The following is a 26,427-nucleotide window of genomic DNA, read 5'->3' on the forward strand; positions in this document are numbered from 1 at the left end:
TAGACCTGGCAGTGTGTGTACACCTGTTGGTATGTGTCGTCCTGGTGTAGACCTGGTGGTGTGTGTAGACCGGGGGGCGTCGTAGACCTGGTGGTGTGTGCAGACTGCAGCAGCAGCAGTGGCGGCAGTCTCTCTGGTGCTCACTGAGGCCACAGATTGTCTAATTAGATTAAGCGAGGCTTTCCTCAGATAATCATTTAGCCAGCTCCTGTTTTTTCCTCAGATGGGGAGCTGCTTGTGATTGTTAGCTCACTGAAGGTCAAACTGAATTTCTGGACAACGGGCTGGTTTTGGGAATAAACAGAGTTTTTGCAGTGGGTCTGCAGACTGCCGGCTGAGGAGCTCTGGCTGGGTTATGGGCTGTTTCTGGAGCTGTGTGTGTGACGCTGCTCAGTGTAATCGGACTGCCACTAATACCTGCTGCTGCTAACAGGACACGATGGGGGAAGTTTCTGTAAGTACAGCCTTTCTTCTTCTCAGTACTGCAGTAATGAAGAGACAATAATGTTCTTTCACAAATGAATACGTGGAGCTGAATGCTGAATGTCGAACAGCCTCAGTGTGAGTCCTCGTAGTGAAGATGCTGACTGCTGCTCTTTCACAGCTAAATCTGTCAAGTTCTCTGTATTTTTGTTTTGATTAGTTTATTCTCAACACATTATTTATGCAACAATGATCCAAGTTAGCATCTTCAGCTTCTACAAAGGGAAGATTTGCCTCTCCATTTCCTGTTGTAAACTGAATCTCTGGTTGTGTTGCTTAAACGTTGGGAGAATTGCCTGGTTTTGTTTTTTTGATTTTTTTTTAAAGCGTCATCTTCTTCCTCGATGGCGGTGATTCCTGTCGAGCACTTCTCAGTCGCTCTTTTCTTTCTCTCCCGGAGCCTCAAACTGGCTGCTTCTCTATCGCTCAGATTAAGCCACGGCTGACTGATTGACACAGATTATAGTTGAAGGCACAGAGGTCACACCCTGCCAGGAACAAATGTAAAAGCTGTACGCGCAATTCTCCACCCTGCACACACACACAAAAAAAATCTACTGAAGTTCTGTCTTTACAAAGTTAATCAGCAATTAAAATATTCTGATTGGATGTATCGATAGTGATGTAACAACTACGACATCATACATATATCAAGCATAGACCGATACAACTTTTAATTTAGATATCTGGGTTCAGAGTATCGCCCAAGTCCTGATTCACTACCAATGCTTGATTCATAGGGGAGGTTGGGGGGTGTAGGTGAGCGTAACTGACGGGTTACATGTTCCCTCTTGTACGCTAAAGGTCACAAAGAGAGTAATAAGTGGGTAATTATGCATTTGTCATTAACTAGCAGTTATTAGCGTACCCTTGTTGTAAAATGTTACAAAATTAAACAGATCAGCCACACTGATCCAGCGAGGTTCAAGAGATTCCAAAACCAAGGGATGTTTGTCAGTATTTTTTCATCCAAAAACGTGTAGGACCGTAGAACCTTTCCCGTCACTCAGGTTGTCCTCGCAGTGATGTACCACTCACTGCTGCATCCTTGCTCGCGACCACGCAGCAATCCGCTGCATCGGTGGTAAGGCAGGGATGGGTCAGGCAGGGTTTCTGGTATAGATTCACCTCCGCCAAGGGCGCTTGTTTAGTATGTCAAAGACTACAGTGATGGAGGGCTGGAGCGTCGGTCAAGGATAAACCCCATTGATTGGGGTCAGGGTCAACCTGGGAATGCAGTGGGAGATTATTTGCAGGTAACTGATATTTTACAGCTGTTCTGGGCTGATAGCAATATTTCACCATAACTGTGTCGTCTATATTTTGTATGTTACTCCTATTTTGTACAAATAATGTGCTAAGAATTGTGATATAAATTAAATAACTTCCCAGTTATAGTAGTGATGGAATTGAATCAGGATACAAGGGATTCCCTGAACCCTAAATTCTAGCTTATTTTTCCTAGATAATGCCAGTTTTTTTTATCGAGTCATACTAAAATCGTTTATTTTAAAACCCCACTACGTGTGATTAATTCCACCCATTCCCAGAAACGATACCTGGAACACGACCTTGGTGACCTGCACTCAGTCTATGACTATTCTGCTCTTCATGCAGTGACATTTTCTCCAGTTGTTTCACCACAAGGTTTCATGACTGATCTGATCTATCCTCCTACAGGCCGAGAGTCCCTGTCAGACCAGATCTGCACCTCAGGCTGACCACTGAGTCTGTGTTTTTCGGGAGGGCCTTTGCATCCCAGAGGAAGGAGACATGGCCAATAGCTCTTTTCGTGGGTCCAAACACGGCCGTGCCGAGGCCTACCATGAGGCCGAGTTCAGCTGCTCGGTCATGGAGCTACGCTCGCTCATGGAGCTGAGAGGAGCAGAGGCACTGGGCAGGATTCAGGAAAGTTACGGAGATGTTCATGGACTTTGCACCAGACTGAGAACGTCAACTGTTGAAGGTAAAAATGCCCAGAGACTTGCTGATGTTCATCTCTTGGAGGAGGCTTGTAGAGTGGGTCAGATACAAACCATTAAGTCCATTAAAATAATAAAAAGAAAGGTCTTTCTTTACATTTGCCTGGCTGAGGTCACCTCAACAGAGGTATGAGTGCTTTCTAATTCGGTTTGTATCTACTGTGACAGTCCCTGTTATACAAAAATGTAAATCTCCCCCAAAGGCACAGTAGAATTGTTTGTTTTTTGTTTACTTGGGTTTTTTTGTTGTTGACCTAATTAAACCAACAGAGGACATGCTGACATGCCTGCTAACACGTATGCATTTTGGATAGCAGGTACACATTTAGACATCAAGGTATATGGCTGGTTTACTACACAAGTACTCACAAATAGTTGTCTTGACCTCGTGAAGAAGTTTTTTTTCTGTCCCGCATCACTTCTTTGTGACTCCAGCATGCAGAAAGAGTCAGCCACGCACACTTAGCTTGGAGCTAACGGCGACTTGTCAGTTTATACAAAGTCTCAAGTGCATCGCTTGGTAAAATCCACCGTGTTCATTAAACCACAAGACCTGCAGCCTGCGTTGATCTTATTCTGCTCTGCCAGCTTCAGGACATCGGGAATCAAACACACTGTGTTCCAGATTAATCAACTGGTTGCTATATTTTGCATGTGAGTACCTCAAGTTTTGGCTTGTGAATAAATTGGGACAGGAAAAAAATAAGACTTTTTTTCCAACCTTTAGTTAAAAATAAATCTTGCACATACTCACGAAATGAAGATTTAATGCTCCAAATTAAACATGTAAACACCGACGGTACTCTACAACCTCACTGACCTCTGCTGAGGCCTGGTGGCTGGGGAATCGGGTCACTGTCAAATGTGCTCTCATGCAGACGATGACCAGAGGAGGTTTGCATTGGTTTAAAATTCTATCTTTAGACGCTATGACCCGTTCGGGATGTAGAGTTTGTTTACTGAAGATGCAGCTGATAGGTAATTTACCGCACTCAACATTAGCTGTATTTTATTAGCCAACATGGACTCTTTCAAAGGGTTTTGTTGTCACCTACAGACAGATGGAAGCCTCCATACTGACCTTGAGATGGAGGCCCTTGACCTTTGACCACCAAAGCTTTTACCCTTCATCCTCAAGTCCCAGTGAATGTTCGTGCCAAATTCAGAGAGACTTTCTTAAGGCGTCCCGGAAATATTCTGCTAATTTTAGGTGAAAGTGACGTTGTCCTTTGACTCCAAAATAGTTTTGTGTCATCTTCAAGTCTCGGTGGACGTTTGGGCTAAATAAGATGATTAAAATAAAAAATGGCACAAAAACGGTATTATTGCACTTCAGTTTTCCTTGAATTCACCACAGTTGGAGTGCATTCAGTGGCTCAGTCACAGAGGAGACTGTGTCCTGCTTTCTGTGCTCCTGCATCTGTTCTTTTGTTTCCAAAATGGCCGCCTCAAGAAAAAGCCCCTTCTACTTTTTAATTTGCCCGCTACGAGCACCTGTTCTCGAGAGGTTTGGGACCCACCAGCTTCCTATCAGCAAACTTTAATCTGTTTGTTTGTTTGTTTTTTCCAAATTTATATGATATGACTCGTTTTTTCGTTTGTTTTTTTTAATCCCAACAAGAAAAAAAAAAAATTTTTGGGAGGAACAAATCAGCACAGAACGTTACTGGAGAGCGAAGTGCATCAGTTCGCCGTATCCATGTGCGCCGTCATGTCGCGGTCCCAGGTCCCCCTCGTGCTGCGGCTGTCAGACTGGGTGGTGACAGTGGGGTATCGCCGTCATTAAGCTCGCTTATACAAAGTATGAGAGCAAACCATCTGCTCCTCCTGCTCAAGGTGAAGAAACGAGGCCACATAAACAGCAGGAGTGACAAATAAGTCATAAAACCAAAAGTGGTGATGCTCATTTGGTATTGATTTTTTTTTCTACTGAACCGGAGAGACCACATTGTGGTCGTACGCTTCTGTGACGAGTGACCTTGAACTTTTGACCACCAAAACCTTTTCATTGGATCTTTCAGACCCAGTGGATGTTTGGATTCTTATGAGGTAGCAGTGACCTTGACCTTTGACCCTCTGACTCCCATTTTTGTCAAATTTGGTGAAATTCCCGTCAAGGCGTGCGTGAGGTATTGTGTACTTGTGACCTGACCTGGACGTTTCTATTCTCGGGTCGGATCAGTGACAGCGCCACCTGGGGGCAACAGTGAAACTACACGTGTTGGTTATACTTTTGACGTCCTCCTCCTGCTGGATCAACCAGATCATCTCCAATGTAATCAGAAAGACCTTCTGAACTTGTTGATGTGTTACTGGGAAGACTGGGAGTTTTAGTTAAACAGCATTTTGCATGTTGACATTTAACCACAGAACAAGAAACTGGTGACTGGACTCCTGGTGGTCAGAGCTCTGATGAGAGTCTCAGCCTGAGGACACCTGAATTCAAGTCATAGCCCCAGATATTATTCTACTGATGCTTTGGATCTGTTTTAACTCTTAAGACAGCCAAGAGACGTTAAAGACATACACTTGATGATGGATGTGGAGGTCGTGTCCGTGCCAGGAGTCTCCTCCCCGGATCTTTTTCTTCTGGGGTGATTTAGGAACACATACACAGACAGAAGCCTCCGAGATTAGAACAGGTGCGACGATTCAGTGTCTCATCTTGAACTGCGGACAGTGGATTGTGTGTCAGTGGACTGTGTGTCTTTTGCATGTGTCCTTTGACATTTTCGTCTTCATCATTAATTCATTCTGTCTGTCCGTCTTGCGCGCGCTCGGTAAACACCTTCAGTGTCTCATCTCCTGCTGCCAGAGGGCAGTAAAATGTCAGCAGCAGCTTGAAATCAGTGGAAAATCCATCACACTGTGTTACTTCTCTGTGTGTCTCTGTGGCGACAGCTGGGTGGAAGATGCATTAACTCTCGGCGTAATCCCTCTCACCTAAATGCACAGAGCTTGTTCTGCCCCCCTGATCTGTCGTGCCTGTTTCATTTTCAAACAACATGAGAGGAGGTGCTGGGTTAAAAACAAAAAAAAAACAAAAAAAAGAGCGACCCAGTCAGCAGCGGGTGTACAGCAGCTGCAGCTCGTCCTTGGAGACCTGAACATGTCCTGACACGTTGTTCTGCTCCATCGTGGAAACCAGTCTGCTCCCACGCAGCCCTGCACCGCTGCAGACCACCAACCTCCAGCCATGTTTTAAACAGCAACTTCAATCTAATTAGGACACGATTTCCTCTGCAACTGACACAACCGCTTCCTAAACAGCCTCGTGGTCACAGGGTCTTGAGCGGTGTCTGACTTCCTCTCATGCTGGTGCTAAATAGTGTTTTTTCTATGTTTTTGTGTTGCCTGTCTGTCTGCCTGTCTGTCCATCCTGTTCTCATTGACCTGGTTTGACATGAACTTTAAAATGTATCAGATTGTCACCTTGTGCTTTCAGTGGTGTTGGTCTGTCTGTCGGCAGGATCGCACATACAACTGCGCAGCAGATTTTCGCCAACTTTGGTGGAGAGTGTGTAGAACCAGCCAGGAAACACCCTGTTGCATTATGGAGCCACCAGGGGTCATAGCGCCACCTGGAGGCAACAAGGAATTCTTTTTGTTTTTTCTTTTTTTTTTAGCAAAGTATGCTTTGGTGTATTTCTCCTTGTGGGTCAATTATATTTATAGTTTTAAAATCCCCTTTGGGTTTGTATGAAGAATTCTAAAAATGTTCTATTCCAGATAGATGGGTTTTTTTGTTCAGCAGGTTTTGTTTTTGTTTTTTTTAGGTTCCTCAGAGGTTGAAAATGATTCATTATAATCCCATAATTCATCGTAGTTCTTGTTCAAGCCCAGATTTGTTGTGTCAACCGCGCCAGGACACGATGTCTTTGTGTCTCCCATTGCAGGTTTAGATGGAAAGTCAGAGGACATCGACAGAAGGAAACAAGTGTTTGGACAAAACGTCATTCCTCCTAAAAAGCCAAAAACCTTTGTGCAGTTAGTGTGGGAAGCCCTGCAGGATGTCACGCTCATCATCCTGGAGGTGGCTGCCGTCCTTTCACTTGGCCTTTCTTTCTACAGTCCACCAGACGCCGAGAGACAGCGTGAGTTGACTCTTATTTTGGACTGCCGTCTTCTTCTTCTTCTACCCCTGTTTTCTGTTGTCTTGTCATCCGGCCCGAGTCGGTGAGGAGGTCTGGACTCAATGTACAGAGTGAGGGGACAACACACAGTAAATCAGTATTTATAGGGTCAAACCTGGTTAACCTGTCAACTTGTGACATCACCGGCAAAGTCAGGCCTCTGTGTTCTTGAATTCTCTCTAAACTTTACGGAAATGAATTCCAGTTGGATTGAAGCGATGAGCCGAGTCTGCGTGAACCTCAGGCGCTGGAGGAAGGCTCAACATTGAGACGTGGTCAGGACATTCTAACGTGATGTGTCTGTTTAGACTGTGGCAAGGCTGCGGGAGGCGTGGAAGATGAGGGCGACGCAGAGACCGGGTGGATCGAAGGCGCCGCCATTCTGCTGTCGGTGGTCTGCGTGGTTCTGGTTACAGCCTTCAATGACTGGAGCAAAGAGAAGCAGTTCCGCGGTCTCCAGAACCGCATCGAGCAGGAGCAGAAGTTCACGGTGGTCCGAGGGGGGCAGGTGATTCAGATCAAAGTGTCCGAGATGGTTGTCGGGGACATTGCACAAATCAAATATGGTGAGAGAACAACACACGCGCACTGAACAAAGTAACGTGTTTGTTTGTTTGTTTGTTTTTCAGGTTCAAATTTGAAGGTATTTTCACCTCAGTGTACCAGTGATATCTAAAGTAATATTCAGAACAGCGTATCAAAGCTAGTACATTTCTGTACTGGAACAGTACTGAGGAAATAGTTACAAGTATTTGCTAAGATGCTATTCTTCGATGGTGTTTGTTTGTGTGTCTGTAGGGTGACACAAAAATTGTCATGGTAATTTTCATTGAACTCAGTGGAGAAGTGTAGACTGGGCCAAGGAAGAACATGGTGCATTTTGGTGCAGATTAGTCATAGCGCCACCTGGTGGCAACAGGACATTGCATGTTTCTTTTACACCTAAAGTAGTCCTCCTGCTGGATCGACCAGATCATCTCCAAAAGGATCAGAACCACCTTCCAAACTCGGTGATGTGTTACTGGGAAGATTTAGGCTCTTCACGAAAATGGCGTTACCATGGCGAGGTGGCCATGTTTGATATTTTTCCATAGAACGTGAAACTCTTAATAACTGGACTCTGTGGCGGTCAGATCTTTGATGAGAGTTTCGGCCTAAAGAGCGCCTACTAGCCGAGGGTGCAGGAAGTGAACCTGATGGAACAAAGATCTCAATGACGCTGTGGTGGCTTCACCTGACGTTCAGCACCGTTGGGTGCAGTGAGGTTGTGTTCTCTAGCACCACCTAGAGGACACAGGAAGGGATATTTGCCCTCTAGTGCGGCATTTCTCTGGGGGTTGGGTGCTCATAGAGCCACAGAGTCTTTGCTAATCTTCTGAACTGGTAAATTTATCAATGGCTTCTCCAGTTCTAACAACTTCAGTGTCTAATGGCGGCTTATTCCCACTATTGGTGGTAACTGGTGGTAAGTAACTGGTGATAACTGGTGGTAACTGGTGATAACTGGCGATTCCATCATAAATACAGGTGAAACTCCCCGTGCATGGGAATGTTTGGCAGCGTGAGAGACTGGTCATACACCGTAGGTCTCTTTTAATCCGATGTTTTTTGCGTTACAGATGACAAACAAATGTGTTAAAATGAATCAATGTGCTACATCCTCGCACGTGGGCGTCGCAGCCTGTAATATCAGTTTAATTTTCCTGTCCGGAGTGAAATTTGGATCATGAATCCAACAACACTGTTTCTTTATTGTTAGAAAAAAAAATACATAAAAATGTGTCAGAAAGATGGTGTAATGATGATGACGCGTGAGCTGTTATTACAGTGTGTGTGTGTGTGTGCGCGTGTGTGTGTGTGTGTGTGTGTTTGTTTGTGTGTGTGTGCGTGTTCCAGGTGACCTCCTCCCAGCTGACGGCGTCCTGATTCAGGGCAATGATCTGAAGATTGATGAGAGCTCTTTGACCGGAGAGTCGGATCATGTCAAGAAGACGATGGACAAAGACCCCATGATGCTTTCAGGTGCTTCACTCTGCTTCATCCACATCAAATTACAGGTTCAGTGTGACCTGAGCTGCCGGCGCCCGTTTCTGCTGCTGTTCTTCAACTGAAGAATCCGATTTTCTCCCTGGTTACCTCACAGGTTACACACTGAACAGCGCCGCCCCTGCTAGACTTAGAAAATACAGATTTAAACCGGCTGAAATGCTCAATAAGTGACAATATGTCCACTCAGACAATTCGTGAAGAAAAACAAACCAAATAAAACAAAAAACAAACAAACATCGAAAGCCATTTTCATTGAGATTCAATGACACTGGAACAAAACTCATGTTCAAACACTCAATAAAGCACGTTTGGATCAAAGATTTACGCTGAGACAAAACAGTTTCAGGAAATGCGCAGCAGTGTTGAAGGGAAACTTGGTTCTCACCTTTTCCACCCTGTTTTTCTATTTATTTTGAGCCTTCTCGTTCACCTTATTTCCCACCAAACAGGCTAACTAGCAGCATTCCAGTAAAACAGCAGCCCTTCATAGGAACCTGCGTGAAGTTTGTCCAGAAATGTGTATTTTTCGCCCCTGTGTTTCCTGCCGCAGTGAAGCCTCCCTCGACTGGCTGCCGTTGGACTCAAACGCCGTCGCACGCCACACCATCATAGTCTTTTCCTTCAAAGATTTCACCACAATTTCGGTTCATTTATTCAGAGTATGGTTGGCCAACAGATGTTTGTAGACAGAAACACGGCAGTAACATCGTATCCATTTACTCGTTTGTACATGTTGTGCATAGCTTTTTTACAGTTTCGTATTTATTTCCATTTCCATTGTGTCTATATATTTATATTGCCTGTTTGTATGTTTATATTGTCTATTTTGTATTATGTGTGCCGCGTGTCTACCTCTCGCATTCCATCTTTTCTTACCTGATCTTACCTCTTCTCTCTCCAGGCACCCATGTCATGGAGGGCTCTGGTAAGATGGTGGTCACCGCTGTGGGGGTGAACTCTCAGACTGGAATTATCTTTGCGCTCCTCGGCGCCAGCGAAGAAGGTGACGGTGACGAGGAGAAAGTCGAAAAAGAGAAAAAGAAGAAAGAGAAGAAAAAAGGAGAGCGGAAAAAGAAAGAGAAGCAGGACAAGAAAAGTAAGTGTTGTGTTAACGTTTTGTTATTGTAGCAGTGAAGGGAACAGTGCATCTGCGTCTCTGACTGTTGGACAGAAACTATAAATCAGCGCACATCTCAAGACAAGAGGAGAAACCAAACCGTGAAAATCTGGTGCCGACACTGATGTCACTCACACGTATCATCATGTAGATGTCAGTCAATATTCCCTTCGCTAGCTTGCCCTTTTAATCAGAGGTGGTGTTGTGGTTTCCTGCGGCCTCGCGATGTAACCACAAACACTCACAACACCAATTCGCAATTCAAGAAAATTTTATAGAATCGGCACTGGCAGATGCCCACCGGGATGGGATGGGAACAGAAAAACGTGGATCTTTAGATTGTGAGTTCGTCATTGGTCTTCATTCATTGTGCAGCAGCGTTGCAGGAAGAACCCTGAAGAACCTCCCCACCTCTCCTTGCCCCTTCCTGTCCAGCAGCGTCAGGTTGCAGATGAACTCTGTCCATACGAGGGACCGATGGTCCTGACGCTGCGCTGTTTTTATTCACTTTTTATTCACCATGTTTCTAACACTGCAGGGTTTATTTATTGTCGTCTTTTTTTGAAATGGCCCCCCCGGGTGTCATTTTATAGTCCCCTTGCGCTGCACCTGCCTCCAGGGTTCCCGCGGCTGCTGGAACTCCTTTGAAAACACGTGTTTTTTTGTTTCAAATGTTGAATTGAATTTTAACGTGGAAAATCCAAGCTTGTGACCACGCTTGGATTTCTCAACCAAGTGCTTAAAAGCGCTGAGGCTGATGTCATCGATGTCAGGCTCGAAAAATCCTGCATCGGTCGAACTGAGGAGAGGAATTTGTCCCTGTTCGTGGCGAATGTCCTGATCTCCTCGCTCAAACGCAAGAGAATAAATCGCTGTCATTCAGGTTATTTCGGTCGTCAGCGGCTCCACGTCCACGTGTTCTAGTCATGTTTCCTTGGATGTGAGGGACTAACGGGCTGTTGCACGCTCTTCTTTCACAGGTAAAAAGAATGATGAAAAAGGCAAGAAAGGTGAGCGCCACTTCTCTGCCCTTGATTCTGCCACGACTGTGAGTTAACCTCCACGTTTTACGCGAGACTCTGCAGCCCCCCCCCCCACCCTAGAATGACCACTCTTCTCTCTCCGCACCTGAAAGTAGACTCAGGAGGCCCCTCAAGCTCCCAGAACCTGAGAAAACACCAAAACAGGAGCCGATAAGTCGGCAGCAGGTTTTAGTGGTTGTTAGCAGTGATGATTGGTGTCTGTTGGCTGGTTTGTCTGAAGGATTACATTAAAAAACAGGCCAGACCATAGGTGGTAGTGGGGGGGGGGGGGGGCAGCAGCATGGGCAATGAAGAATTATGGGAAAGATCAATGTGACCAGGAAACTATTTTCTTTTTTTGGCATTGGATGTGGTTGTGCACGTCCAGTTCCATGAATCTGACACTCTACTATCACAGCGTAGCTTCTCGGCGCAGGACAATTCGACTACATGTCGACTTCCTTTTGTCTGCCGTCTCAGGCCTGATCCTGGATCAGCTTCCTGCAGAGTCGACTCAAGTGCAGTGATCTGGCCTTCAAAATAAAAGCGGCAACATTTTATTCTTATTATGGTTTTGTCAGAGCTGGCTGAGAGAGTCTTATTCTGAAAAATTCTGAATGGAGGTCAGGTGCCTCTGTTGCTAAGCGAACCTCATGTCATCTCTGAGTTTGCAGGTCACATCAGTGCCACATAAACCATCATTAAAATGCAGCACTGTTGTTATTATTTCTGATTTTTTATCATCAGGCACAAAACAGTAAAGCAACACATTTGCAACTCTGTATTGTCTGAAGCATCGGTTATTGATCAACCCACAACGGGTCGATCACTGCCTGATGTCACATTTGGTTTAGAATCCTGATAAAGTCAGTCAGCAAGTGAAGATGTGGGAGATGATTGGTCCGAAGCGTGTCCTGGAGTCAGTCGGACCCTTGGTTCTGCCAGCCCCCCCGTGGTCCCTCGTGGTCCCTCGTGGAGCAAGTGGTCTGAGCAGCAGCAGCAGCAGATGCTCCCAACACTGTTGACAGTGATTAGGAGCAAGCAGATTAACGGCCTTAAGCTCAGCAGCTTCTCTCTTCTCCTCCCTGCTGCTGCCGCCTACCTGTCCACTAATAACCTCATTACTGAGCTGGGATCAACATGCGCACACAACACACACACACACACACAACCACACACACACAACCACACACACACGTACAGATGCAGCGACTGTTTGATGCGCTGGTTTCTCCTGTGGTGAGACGGAGGAAGATACCAATCACACTTTTTACAAACACACACACACACACACACACACACACACACACACACACACGTCAGGGCCTCACCCTCACACCAGTGTGTAAAACAACAATTCGACCAACAGTGGGACAAAATATGAGGTTTTTCATGAGAATGACCTTTAATATAATATAATCTTAAGTCAAATATACGGTCAACATGTCATGTCAATGCCTAAATGTCATGCTGGTGATTTCTCCTGACAGCCCGATGTTAAACTCTACCGATCCCCCAGGGGAAAGAGAGGGACAGCAACTATTGACGGCCGTTTATTGAATTGTTTTGAGATCGAAACACGTCACTTGACATGAAAGTGTCCTGCGATAAACCTCACATTTTAGTTTCAAAATAAAACACAGGTTCACTGGAATGTCAAAAATAATATATTCAGCAAATATTAACCTGCTCTATGCACCACTCAATATTAATATAATTTTAAAGACCCCCCTAAAAAAAAAAGGGATAAGACCGGACTTTTTATTCCCTCTTTTTTATTCTCTAAAGGCATCGGTGCATCCTAGAAGACTTCGAGCCGACCACAACAGAGAAAGAGGAAAATATTGTACGCCGCTGTCTGAACAATGAATCCAGAGTTAATCATAATTGAAATACGGCCTGCTGCACTTGTCACACAGCAGGAAGGCGCAGTAATTATGATTGTAAACTCATCTCGTTGCGGTGCTGCAGAGAAGCCAATCAGTCTGTGTGATGCGGATCCCCACAAAAAGTACGAAGTAATCGCTTCAGGGAGTTTTTCAGTGAGAAGAGGAGGACGACGTGACGAGGTTAGCATTCTGTCCAACGGCGCCCATCATTTCAGCACCAGCCAAAACAATCAGAATTAGACTTTTATTTTTTCAAAATGGTGGCGCCTTCCTGTCCTGTTCCCTCGTAATCCCTCTGCAGTGACCTCTCACATTGTGACGGGGGGGGGGGGGGGGGGGGACGCCATATTTTTTTAATCTTGTTTAAAAGTACACTCAGTTATATTTGAGTAAGGCTGAGCTTCATTTGTTGTTTTCTGGATCAATTCGGTGTGGAGGTCATCTTCTCTGAGAGGAGTGACCCTTCCGCTGCTGTTGAAAGCCCTCAGTGGCTCAAGTGCAGTAATCCCTCTGTTTCCTGGTAGGCTTTTTATCTCAGACATCTGCAGGGAACGCCGACTTTCACTGATGGAAATTAACGTAGAAGCCACTGAAAAGATGGCAAATTGCAGGTGTGGGTTCCGACAGCTGCTGCTGGCTGTGCAGACAAAACATGATCTTTTTTTGTTGTTGTTGTTCTTGGTTTTTTTTGTGTGTGTGTGTGTTTTTTTTTTCTCAGCCGTGTTTTTTACAAAACATAAAATTTGGATTTTTGCAGCGTTAAATTGCTATTGAATCGACAGTAGTTAAGTCGGTTATGTAGTTTAAGCATTTGAGAGATTCTGAGCAAGGACACTGGACTTTTTCTGAACAAATAAGGGAGCAGCAAATTCAATTCATTATTCAATTATCTAATTTTTCTTTCATTTTTCACATGATTATTATCCACATGCTATCAGCAGCTTTTCTTTTTAATAAGAAATGTAGAGGAAGAGAAGGCCTCTTAAACGCTAGGCAGAGTAAAGTCTGTAAAGTTCGCTTGAGACGAGACACTTTTTAACCGCCCCCCAAAAAAGCTAATTACGAGTAATTTTATTAACGTGCATTTACTTTTCAATATGTTTGGAAGCTTAAACTTGATGCATCTTTTAAAAAAAAGTATTGTTGATGTAACTGTGAAAAGGCCAAAGCCTCGGGTGTTGAGGTTTGCATTGCTGTGATTTTTGGCACGGGAATTTTGACGTTTTCTGTAACCAAATACTGCCATTATCAGTTATTGGGCTCATTAACAATACGTTTTTAAGTCTCAGTCATTACTAAAATGGCTGCTTCATTTAGGAATCCCTCATAAATCATAAAGGCTTGATTAGAGGTGTAACAGTAATGCAGATTTGTGTCGAATTCGGGTTTAATGACTTCCACTCTTCACTGCAGGGACAAACAAGGATGGAGCCGCTGTTGAAATGCAGCCTCTCAACGACGACGGGGAAGCCGAGAAGAAGAAAGTGAACCCACGAAAGAAGGAGAAGTCGGTTCTCCAGGGGAAGCTGACCAAACTGGCCGTGCAGATCGGCAAAGCGGGTACGAAAAGCTACCGGCGAGCTTCTGGTGGTGTCATTAGTCTAGAAATGCAACTTGCAAAAGCTGAGAGAGAAAAAGATGATGTGCAGTTGGGTACCATGTAGGGTTAGTTCCATGCCCATTTTTGGTTTATGCCAGCAAAAACGTGTACCCTCATTGAGCCTTAATACTGTTGGGGCAGGTTAAACACAATTAGCGTGTTCAGATTTTCAAAAGCAAGAAGTTACAAAAACTACCTGGATTCTGAGCAACACCTGGTGCCCCCCAACCAAGGCCGCCCTGACTTCCTGGTCCTGACCTGCTGTGGCTGCACGGCGCTGTCACTACCACCCACAACGAGTTTGCCTTTGATAATAACCGTCTGTAGAAGACGGTTTCTTCATTTCATGTTTTACTTTAATAATTTTTCGTGTGAGCTAAACAATTATGACATTAAAGGCATATTCACATGGCGGCCATGCGCCTCTGACGAGAGTGACCGAATGCTGGACAATGTTCTACTGCAAATTGTTTTTTGTGACGTGACAGGACGAGGAAACGGCAGGCTAGCGTTATGTGACATCACGCTCACTTCTCACTCACTGACATACATCCCCACGCAACTGCTTTGGTCCACGGACGCAGGCGTGCCTCCCCAGCCTCTCTGCTAAAGTGCATTTGTGTTTGGATGTACTTCAATACTTCGTATGAATATTCAACGGCAGTATGTGTCACATGACTTACTCCTGTTCCTGTCTCGGCATGTAACAAAACAAGGGTCAGTGGCATCCGGGAAGTATTTGACTGCCACGTTTAGCTAAAGTTTGTTCTCAAAGGTGTTTTCTTACCTTGAAATATGCCCTGATGTCCCGTCAGATGTTTCCTATCCGTTGTTTTCCCAGCTGTTGGTCAACTGGGAAACAATGAAATGATAATAATTTTTCAGATTCTCTTCATTTATACCAGTAAATACCATAATAATAATAGTAATAATAATAAGAATAATATAAATATATTTCTAAGAGTTTTTCAAGATGCCAAAGAACTTAGGCAAGTCAAGTCAGTTTTATTTGTACGGCGCCAAACCCCAACTAAAGTTCCCTCCTGACTCTTTCCAAGTAGAGCAGGTCCAGCACCTCCCTCCTTCAATGAACCTCCACCCAACAGTTCTCCATCAGCAGCACATCCTGCAACAGCGACGACGAAAACCTTCCTTTAACAGGCAGGAAGGTGGAGCAGATCCAGGATCAGTGGGGACGGACGTCTGCTTTGATCGGTTGTTGGAGGGAAAGAGAGCAGGAGAGCGACAAAGACAGACAATGGAGGAAGACAGAGAGACAGAAGGAAAGAGAGGGACAGAGATAAGGAGAGAGAGAAAGGAGGAGAGACTGATGGACGGACGTGGACGTGAGCAGGTGGAGCTACGGGTGGCAGCTTGAGCCTCTTCAGGTCTGTAGCCTCCTCCAGCAGCACCAGGATCTGGGATGAGGGGAGAAGAAGAGGAGTTAGTGACACGTTTGAGTACAGGAGGAGCAGAGAGAAGCCCAGTGCATCATGGGAGATCCCCAGCGGTCTGAGCCTATAGCAGCTTATCTAAGGGCCAGCCTAAGCAGTCCTGACTATGAGCCTGATGGAAAAGGAAGGTCTTAAGTCAACTTGGATGATGAAACATAAGACAGCATAAAAGAGCACTGCTAGGCCTCAGGGTAGTAGCCTGCATTCTAGCTTCCCACACTGATGTCACAGAAACATGGCTGCCGTGTGACACGACCTATTGGGTTTAAGAAAAGAGCATATTTTTTGGTATGTGGTGAAAGGTGAAATTGGCCGGTTCTTCGCGGCGCTACCCCTACAGACTACAGACCATTTCCACGGTCTGACTCTGCTGCGAACTGTCTCGGAGAGTAGGCAAGAACTCCGGCTCTCGTGTGTGACTTTGGCGTTTTGTTCACATGTTGGGTTGCCGAACTTCTTGTAGTGGATGCAGAAATGAGAGGCGAGAGGTCCTACAACTCCTTCGTCTTGGAGGGATTTTGACAAACGATAAACGCATTTTGTGAGCGTTCCTCACGAAACAAACTCCCAGCTGATCTTTAGACACGACTCTGTCTCTCTGTCTTCCCTCAGGTCTGTTCATGTCAGCTCTCACCGTCATCATCCTCATCACTCGCTTCCTGATCGATACCTTCTGGATTCAGGGGGTTCCGTGGGCCAGCGAGTGTTTGCCCATCTACATACAGTTCCTGGTCAAGTTCTTCATCATCGGTGTGACGGTGCTGGTGGTGGCCGTGCCTGAAGGCCTCCCTCTGGCGGTCACCATCTCCCTGGCCTACTCGGTCAAGGTCTGTCAGCCTGAGAGCATGCAGTCGGATGGAGTTCTTCCTTTATTCCATCAGTTAAAAATCTCATTTGGCCTCGTTTATGGAAATGTTCTTATGCCCAATTTTGCGTTTATACATAATATTTCTCTTTTAACCCTCAGTTTGGTATGACAGCAGAGCTTGATGGGTGTTTGGTTTCATTGCTCTCCTGTCTGTAAGCTTAAATTGAGAGAGCAAAAATCCAAAAGTAAAAAAAAAAAAAGAGGCATATTTTGTGAGTGTGGCACTGAGATTAAAATTACTTTCAGGTATAAGAAAATTAAAAGCAACACCCTTTCTCTTATTTCCTCAATCATAATCAACTGAGGGAGCAGAAATATCATCTGTGAGATTTGCGTTGGTGGATGTTTAAAAGGGAGCTCGATCCTGAGCGAAACTCAGCACCGCAGCCGCTGACATGAAGCGAATTTGATCCAAAATCTAAAAGAGAATGAATGCAAACATCCATTAATCAGTTGGGCAAAGATTTACCTTCTTTAGATCTGTGGCTTTGAGTTTCCCGGAGAAAATTCCCCTCAGTCTTGTGTCATCAAAATGGACATTATTATTTCTCATGTGACAAGTCATAATTAAAATTCCCAGACCGTTTAGATATGATTGTGTTGTACTCTTGAGAATAATTTTATCCCTGTCTGGTCGAGCAATGAGCCTCTAAAACTGAGCAACGATCTTTAATCCTCGTTATGTGAATTTTAGTGTCGTTTATTGGTTGATCTCCTGATTATTGTGATAATTAATCATGTGGCTGTCATTTGTTTTTTTGTTTTTTTAGTTTGTCCCAAAGTCCAAAAGCCAAAAACATTTATTTTCTGTCACGAATGAGTCACAAATTTCACTGAAAAAAAGGAGTCTGGCACTAACGAATGTCTGACATGATTGCCTGAAAAAGGGCAGAGGTGATCAATCACAATAATTGGACATTAATGATTAATTGCTGCAGCAGCGCTGTTGTTAACTGTGACGTTGCTGCTCTTTGTCAGAAAATGATGAAAGACAACAACCTCGTCCGCCACCTGGATGCCTGTGAGACGATGGGCAACGCCACAGCGATCTGCTCCGACAAGACAGGCACGCTTACCATGAACCGCATGACGGTGGTCCAAACCTACATCGCAGGACGCTACTACAAGAAGGTGCCGGAGCCGGACCTGATCCCTGCCAAGATCCTGGACCTACTTATCCTCGGCATCGGGGTCAATTGCGCCTACACCACCAAGATTATGGTGAGCTATAAAAATAGCCGTCCATTCAGGATGCTGTGTGTGTGTGTTAAGCATTTGGCAAAGAGATAAGGTTGGTTTGGAGAGGTGCCACAGCAGCTCAGGGCCCATCTGATCACTGCATCCCGGATCCACGTCACAGATCAGAGCCCAAAGGAGACAAACTGCAAGAGACAAGATCTAGCAAGAAGTGTGTCTCCACCACAGCCCGTCATGTCAGCCTGCTGCTGAAACACCGTCCCCAAAGTGGGGCTGCCACTTCCTGGGAGTTTCACGATCAAAACAGAGTAAAATGAATCTGGTCTGTTTCTGCTGTTAGAGCACAAGAAGAAGCTCTTCATCAGTGCGATCGTCTCAGAACAAAACCATGACATCGGCGACACAGACACCGACGACATGACGAGGACGAGTTTTAAAAAAGTGAACGGAGAAGCGTTGCTTAGCATCGTGATGACCTGAGCTGTATTACAGCATGAAGCCGTTTTGTTTTTTTTAACGATGAACAAATCTAAACACACATGCCATGTTTTCCGCAAAGAACTCATCCCTCCGGCGCGGCGAACACTCAGCCCCCCGGCGCTCTTTTCGAGCTCTGGCCCTGATAAACTCACAAGCACTAATGAATGTGCCCTTGCACACATGTAGAGTGAAACCCTTGAAACCACAATAATAATAGAATTTTGTATGAGGGAGGAGACTAACGTGTCCATACATCACTTCCTATGTCCACTTGGTGGTGTTAGAGAACACACACTAACTACATATTGTTTTACTGAACATCACGACGACCACGAACACCGTGTCATTTGATGTTCTTTCCTGTAAACACGTGGTGCTGCTACATTTGGGTACATTCATGTGAAGTTTAGAGAACATCTGACAAGGTGGAGTCCACTTACTACACTTTCCTGTTTTAATGACAAATTATCAAAAATGGCTGCCTCACAATCTTTACAGTAACCCGTCAGAAAGTTCTGGTCTGGTTGAGCATGTAGTGGGAAGTTTTAAAAGCACTATACGTGGCAGTGTACTCGCATATTTTTACTTCGACCATGATATTGAGCGAAGCGCCTTTCTGTCACTTGCTTCTAAATAAATTCGTTGTGCATTTGTTGCTAAATCTGAACAGTTTTCTCTAAGTTAACATCCTCCCTGCTGGTGATTCCCTCAGCCTCCAGAGAAGGAGGGTGGGCTGCCTCGACAGGTGGGAAACAAGACTGAATGTGCCTTACTGGGACTCACCCTCGAGCTGCGGCGAGACTACCAGACCATCCGCAATGAAATTCCAGAGGAGAAACTGTTCAAAGTGTACACCTTCAACTCTGTGAGGAAGTCCATGAGCACCGTGCTGAAGAACCATGATGGCAGCTACCGAATGTTCAGCAAAGGGGCCTCTGAGATCCTGCTCAGAAAGTAGGTTTCCAGCTGCTGGTGCTAGAGGTCTGCGCACATCGCCTGTGGTCACATGACCCTGTCCTGTGCTTGTAGGTGCTGTAAGATCCTGACGGAAAACGGTGAGGCCAAAGCCTTTAAACCTCGGGACCGAGACGAGCTGGTGAGGAAGGTCATTGAGCCCATGGCGTCAGAGGGCCTGAGGACCATCTGCCTCGCTTACAAAGACTTCCCCATTGCTGAGGAGCCAGACTGGGAAAATGAGGGCCACATCCTCACTGGCCTCACCTGCATCGCTGTGGTTGGCATCGAGGACCCTGTACGACCTGAGGTAGGCCAGACTCGTCCTAATGTTGGTTGGAGGACACCAGTCACATGAGCTGGAGGTCCTTTACCTCAGATGACTCCCGCAGCATCCGAGGAGGTTGTCTTGACTTGTTTGCTGTAACGTCTCTTCTCAGATATCGTAGTTTCCACTTGTGCTGATATTTAGGAGAGCTCCTGGTGCGTCCTAAGCTGCTAGCAGGTAGCAAAAAGTCTGAGCGTGTGCGCGATTCAAATATTAAACATTAGTCAGCAACTGGACATCGCTGGCTCCTCCGTGACCTTGTGGATGTAAAACGCTGCACTCTCGCTTTGAGCGTCTCACACATCCCTGGTGAAATGACTGGTCATAATTCGATTAAGTTTGTCTGGTAATATTTGCAAAGTTTAGAAGTGTTGAACAATTTAATTAGTCAGTCACTTTTTTTTTGTTGTTGTTTTTTTTTAGCAGAGAACTTACCAGAAGTAGCCAGATCAGCTGGTGTGAGTCTCTGATGTGCATGCTAATGTAAACGCCAATCAAAATTCTTTGTGTTGTGACCATGAATCTGTGTTTTTACTGATATGTCCTCTATATTCTGCCCTGTATCCTCTCGTCAGGTCCCAGACGCCATCAAAAAGTGCCAGCGTGCTGGAATCACTGTCCGCATGGTGACTGGAGACAACATCAACACTGCTCGTGCCATCGCCACCAAATGTGGCATCCTGCACCCGGGGGATGACTTCCTGTGCCTGGAGGGCAAAGAATTTAACCGAAGGATCCGCAACCAGCTGGGAGACGTAAGACGAAGACTAGACAAAAGTGTCTAAACCTAACAAGTCAACTGTGACTCTTAAGCTGCAAGACAAGATGGGAAGTTTGACTGGAGTGAGCGGTGGATTCAACCACTTTTGTTTGCATCTGGGTGTCTTGGTCATAGGCCACGAAACCAAAGCTAATTTATTAGCAGGCTAATTAGCTAGTTAACAAGCAAGCCTTGAGCTGAGAGAAGCAAGTGTCATGAGTCCAGTGTTACTGATGTGTTGGAGAAGATTCTTCTTTCCATCCATCCATCATCTCTCAAGTGCTGTGTAGAACTGAGGATGCCTCTTGGATGAGAGGAGCAACGTGCTTGAGGAGACTGAGTCAGTCCAGTTGGCTACCATGTAGCACTTAAGAAATGTTGCTGATCATTAGTGCTTCTAATTTCCAATGATATCAATTCACTCACTAAAAAAAAAACAAACAAGCAAAAAAAAACTGATGCATGGACTCATCGTTTATATTACGTTTGTATAAGGAATTCATAGTGTAATCAAAAATCGCCCAAATTGGGCCCACTGCAATTTCAAATCACAGGAAGATGCTGTGTTTGTCAAAAAATACCTTTTAAAAAAAAAAATAAAATTTGCAGTGCAGCAGAGACATCCTGCCGCATCTTCAACGGAGTTGAGGAAAACGTTTTGCTCGATACAGATCCCAACAACCTCCCCCTCACGCCGAGGGACGTTTTGGGGAATTTTTTTTTGTCTACAAAACACTGCCACAGTCAAACAGGAAGCAGTAATGCGGTAATTTACCAAACAGTGAAGTGAATATTGACCAGTTGGTAACGTAGAATAAATTTTTTTTTTTTTTTTTTTAAATGCATCATAAAATTCTTTCATGTTGATTGTCAGAAATAGTCCAAGTGTCCTGATGCCATGTTTTAATGTTCCATTTTTTGGGGGTGAACTTTCCCTTCAAATGACCCCCTTGTGTCTGGCGCTTTTTATAAACGTATTTATACTGATGTTCATTAATGTGCGCCAACCCTTTCAAATGAAGACGATGCATCTATCTTGGTACTTTGCATTTATATACGTTCTCTTTCTCTGCAGATTGAACAGGAACGAATTGATAAGCTTTGGCCAAAGTTGAGAGTCCTCGCCAGATCGTCTCCAACGGACAAACACACGCTGGTTAAAGGTTCGAACCACTATTTTCACACATAGTTTCTTAAATAAGGGGAACCAGGGATGCCATCTATGGTGTAATGAGGGTGGTCTTTTGGCCAGTGAGGAGGTTCAGTTTTATCGCCGTTGAGTTTGAGGAGGTTTTCTTGTATCCAGGCTTTTTGTTGTAGAAAAGCGGGAGTTATTGTGGGAGGTGCTGAAGTAACTCTGGGTATTAGCATTGTAACAGGGGGGGGTTTAGATTAAAATGGCCAAGAGTCAGACCAAGGGGGAGGATTTAGGTGATGAAGAGGAGTGGGCCAAGTATAGAACCTTGTAGAACTCCGTGTGAGAATGAGGATGGATCAGAGCAGTGGTTGTAGGGGGAGAGAGGATAAAAGCAACAGGTATATGCCTGAGTCAAGGGGACTGGACGTCTTTCTTTGTTCCAGTGTGTCTCAAGTGTGTGTTCTTCTGACGTTCTCTCAGGTATCATCGACAGCACAGTGCTGGAGCAGAGACAGGTCGTCGCGGTAACTGGAGATGGAACAAATGACGGTCCCGCCCTCAAGAAAGCGGACGTTGGCTTTGCCATGGTAACTCCTGATGCTGATCGATCAAATGTTGCTTCTCGAATATATAAAGTGGTTGTCAGGGATGTAAACTGGATCTGAACTCGGCAGGTGTGTCTCAAACTGGTTTTGTTGGACTGCAGACTGAACTAAACCTGTTAATCAGGCCCAGTCCAAGCCTAGGCTCGGTGTTGGGTGACTGAAGCTAACCCACCTGCTGTGTTCTGCAGGGCATTGCGGGGACGGATGTGGCGAAAGAGGCGTCTGACATCATCCTGACGGACGATAACTTCAGTAGCATTGTGAAGGCCGTGATGTGGGGCAGGAACGTCTATGATAGCATTTCTAAGTTCTTGCAGTTCCAGCTCACAGTCAACGTGGTGGCTGTTACTGTGGCCTTCACCGGAGCCTGCATTACCCAGGTCAGAACCGCTTGACACTGCTGCCATATGTGACAGGTGGACAAAATAAAAAGAGCACCTGATGTTTGAGGCCATTTGTGTTTGTCCTCTGTTTTTCTTCGAAAAACCAGAACACCACTTGTTCACTTTTTTAAACGTCTGCTTGTGCGTCGACTCCTCGGGTGGCTCTTCAACTCCGAGCTGATGGTGTTTCTTTCTCACGGTGATCCTGTGTGTTTTTAAGGACTCTCCTCTAAAAGCAGTGCAGATGTTGTGGGTCAACTTAATCATGGACACCTTCGCCTCTCTGGCGCTCGCCACTGAGCCACCGACCGAGGTGTTGCTACTCAGGAACCCGTACGGCCGCAATAAGCCACTCATCTCCCGCACCATGATGAAGAACATCCTGGGACACGCCATCTATCAGCTGACCATTATCTTTACCCTGCTCTTTCTTGGTATGTGACCACACCATCTCGTTTGTTCATGCATCAGAAGGAAAACTGCGTTCCAGTAATGTCTTAAAAAGTCATAAATTTCACCTTAAATGAGTCTTTTGTTCTTGTAGAAGATTATGAAGCTACTAATATGTTGCAGTAACTTCTCTGCATCACCCTAAGTGTGTTTGATGACGGCTCAAACAGTCACTTTGCTGCATGCTAGTATTGCCCTTGAGCTGGTCTTTAACTTTATTCAAAGTGGCCTTCAGAAGTCTTTGATTCATCGTGTTCAGACCACCAGGACCTCTAAACAAAGACCTTAAAGGCACCATCTTTTTGGGGGAATTTTGTTTAGTGCCTATCTTCCCGGGAACCAGAAAGGAGAACAGACGCCCGTCTCTCCACTGTGTTAAGTAACAGGAACCAACCGACCGCCAGTTTGCTCAGCGCAGTGAACGGTAGCCATGATGCGTTGCAGACCTCAGGATCGTTGTCGTCAATATTTACGACCACTTGGGGGCGCCAGTGTACACCTCACGCCTATCTATTCTTTATAGACATCCTACTGATTTGATGACTTTTGACAGAGTTATGCTAACATTTACCACCTACCACCATTCATTTCGCTAAGCTAACTATTAGTCAGACAGTCTCTGCTCAGCTCCAGGACGGGGGAGAGAAGCTGTCTGCTTGTCTGGCTCTGGCGACGATGGACGACAAGCGTATTTCTGAAAACATTGGCGTGTTCCTTTAAGGGTCAAAGGCTCTTGTTAATTAATGTCAATTGGATGTAAAAAATGAGGAGCTGGTCATCTGTTTTTTTTTGCATTCCCTCTCTCAGGTGAGCAGATGTTTGACATCGACTGTGGCAGGAACGCCCCCTTACATGCCCCGCCCTCTGAGCACTACACCATCGTGTTCAACACTTTTGTCCTGATGCAGCTGTTTAACGAGCTCAACGCCCGCAAGATTCACGGCGAGAGGAACGTCTTTGAAGGTGTCTTCAACAACCCCATCTTCTGCTCCATCGTCCTGGGAACCTTCCTCGTACAGGTAACCTCTGAGGAGAGGGGAGGTCATCGCACCTGGCCGGATTGACGGCGGTAAAAGGAATCCATCCCTGTGTGACGTTGTCTCTTTGCCCTCCTGTAGATTTTCATCGTGCAATTTGGTGGCAAACCGTTCAGCTGTGTGAGTCTGACTATCGAGCAGTGGCTGTGGTGCGTCTTCCTGGGGCTCGGCAGCCTCCTATGGGGACAGGTGAGACTCTTTACCTGAGCAGAGGAGCTTATAGTTTCTGTGCTATGTGTCTGTCCTCCTTGTGCAAACCTTCGCAGGATCTCAAGCTTAAAACGTGCCGGCGCCACACAGTTGGGGTTTGTTGAATTACGCACGTCAGCACCGACCGGAAGGTTTGTGCCGAGGCAAAACAGCAAGAAGTGAATCGATATGTCTTTATAATGACGGGGCTGCGGGTCGCAATAATTGGATTGTGGATCATTTAGCTCTGGATTTTACTCAGTCTCAATAATTAGTCTCTCCTCATTCATTATTTAGAGAGGAAGAACTGCTACAGGAGCCACATGTACAAAACGACGCCTGCCGTTCAGCATTCGTTTGTTCTGGCCGTCATGGCAACAATTTCAGGCCTCAGACGTGGCAGGTTTTCTCATCAGTTCAAATTGGGGGAGTGTATTTTCAGCTGCAGTGTCGCTGTAGCACAGAAAAGTTGAACCTATCAACTCTCAGGAAATAACGCACCCTGACGTCATGCTGCCCGCGGTCTGGATTGTAAGCAGGGGGCTCGTCTGCTGTATCCTTAGAGGGATCGACGGCCGTCGACTAGTTTGCAAGCTCCTGCAAAACAACGATAAAATAACTTTCCTTAAATTTGAATTCTTTTTTTGTTTTTGTTTCATTTGTTAACATTAAAGGAAAAAAAGACCTCAAAATCAGTGTCAGTATCAGCAGATGTTTATGAATCAGACTGGAAGTGAAAAAAATGTGGATTGGTGCGTCTCTTGGCACAAACACAGGCCACATATTGACACGCCCTCACCACTGCACCACACAACCGCAGCAGCACCTGACTGTGTCTGAAACTGATGTGAGAGGAGGTGCTGGGGGTCCCTGATGTGAGCAGGTTCTGTTCCCTCCCCTAGATGGTGTCCAGCATCCCTACCAGCTGGCTGAAGTTCTTGAAGACAGCGGGTCACGGCACGAAGCAGGAGGAGATCCCTGAGGAAGAGCTGGAGGAGATGAAGGACCAGGATGAAATCGACCACGCTGAGATGGAGCTGAGGAGGGGTCAGGTGCTCTGGTGCCGAGGCCTCAATCGCATCCAGACGCAGGTACGGCATTGTGGCGTCGTTCTGTTCTTGTGCTGGATTCAGATCAGATCAGAAGCAGGTTTTTACCTCACATGGGAGATTTCTAGAATCTTTACAGAAGAGATTGCAAAGATATTACGGTCCTTCTTCAGAACCCAGGGGGATCTGGGTCACGAGCACGACGACCACGCAGAAAAAAAACACCTGAAATTTCCTCCAAATGCTGAGCTGACTCTCTCTCCCATCTCAGATCCGCGTGGTGAACGCCTTCAGAGACAGCGTCTCTCCTTACGAAAATCTGGAGACAGCTGAAGCCCGAAGCTCCATCCACAACTTCATGAGTCACCCCGAGTTTCGCATTGAGGACTCGGAGCCTCAGATCCCCCTCATTGATGAGGTTGAGGGTGAGGACGACGCCCCCACCAAACGAAACTCCATCATCCCACCTCCGCTGACCACCCTGCCACCCCTTCAGTCCACACCCAACCAGAACAACAACGCCATGGAGTCCATGGTCCCGCTACACAAGGATGGCTCCAGGTCCGGTCTAATCCCTCCCAACTCTGCGGGTCTGCCACCGTGTCCGGGGAGCCCCCTGCACAGCCTGGAGACCTCACTCTAAAGCCCCGCCCCCTGACCTGGCCGCCTCCTGTCAACAAGGCTCTGTTTGTACTGTCACGGCGAGAGTTCCGGTTCTTGTGAGAACCGAAGAATGACAAAACATTTAAAAATAGACTCAACTGTTTGGTTCTTCACCTGTTTTTATTTTATTTTTTTTAGGATCCAGGAAGCAGATGTTTCCGTGCGTCTGCGTTCACAGCAGCGACGGCGGATTCTCACAGACTTTCACGGTGTTTCCCTCTTTAGACATGAACTCTGCAGTCGTCGTTTAGGAGAAGAGTGTTTGTGAGGTGATCGACCGATAATCACGATCTGTAAATATTCATGTTAATGTTCAGACGTAGTCGGAGCTCATTTTAATCTTCAGTTTGTCAGCAGACGAGCTGAAGCGAGACGATGGAGTCCAGCGTAGTTTTGTGTCGAGGATTAACCTCCCGGATCTGTAACTGAAATGTGTAGCTTCACTCAGCTTTAACGGGGAGAGGCGGCGAGGTTCTCATACAAACAGAGAATTGTGTTGGTAGACAGAAGTGTTTAATGTAAATGTCAAATGTTGGATTTTATTCTAGTATTTTTGTAAAAAAAAAATAAAAAATAAGGTGGGTGGGGCTAGGGGGG

The 26,427-nt window shown here is 45.7% G+C and overlaps 1 protein-coding gene across 1 annotated transcript; it reads left to right on the forward strand.

Moving 5' to 3' along the window:
• Positions 1-192: 192 nt before the first annotated feature.
• LOC147259333 (plasma membrane calcium-transporting ATPase 1-like) lies at positions 193-26,406 on the forward strand. Its single transcript, XM_086209663.1, has 21 exons — positions 193-454; positions 2,164-2,449; positions 6,362-6,559; positions 6,907-7,164; positions 8,495-8,620; positions 9,549-9,743; positions 10,745-10,774; positions 14,089-14,235; positions 16,342-16,556; positions 17,576-17,818; positions 18,987-19,228; positions 19,304-19,538; positions 20,132-20,311; positions 21,392-21,479; positions 21,935-22,041; positions 22,248-22,439; positions 22,663-22,876; positions 23,700-23,911; positions 24,011-24,118; positions 25,021-25,209; positions 25,439-26,406. The coding sequence occupies exons 2-21, from the start codon at positions 2,257-2,259 to the stop codon at positions 25,808-25,810; spliced, it is 3,744 nt and encodes a 1,247-aa protein (XP_086065789.1). The 5' UTR covers positions 193-454; positions 2,164-2,256; the 3' UTR covers positions 25,811-26,406.
• The last annotated feature ends 21 nt before the right edge of the window (positions 26,407-26,427 follow it).

Source organism: Aulostomus chinensis, chromosome 7 (assembly GCF_037954235.1).
Source record: "Aulostomus chinensis isolate RoL2024-O1b breed Wild chromosome 7, RoL_Achi_v1.0, whole genome shotgun sequence".
Taxonomy (NCBI): domain Eukaryota; kingdom Metazoa; phylum Chordata; class Actinopteri; order Syngnathiformes; family Aulostomidae; genus Aulostomus; species Aulostomus chinensis.

Coding starts and splice junctions, on each gene's coding strand:
- LOC147259333 (XM_086209663.1), top strand. CDS start 2,257: ATGGCCAATAGCTCTTTTCGTGGGTCCAAACACGGCCGTGCCGAGGCC. Junction 6,560..6,906: donor ACCAGACGCCGAGAGACAGC/GTGAGTTGACTC, acceptor GTGTCTGTTTAG/ACTGTGGCAAGGCTGCGGGA. Junction 16,557..17,575: donor CCCTGGCCTACTCGGTCAAG/GTCTGTCAGCCT, acceptor GCTCTTTGTCAG/AAAATGATGAAAGACAACAA.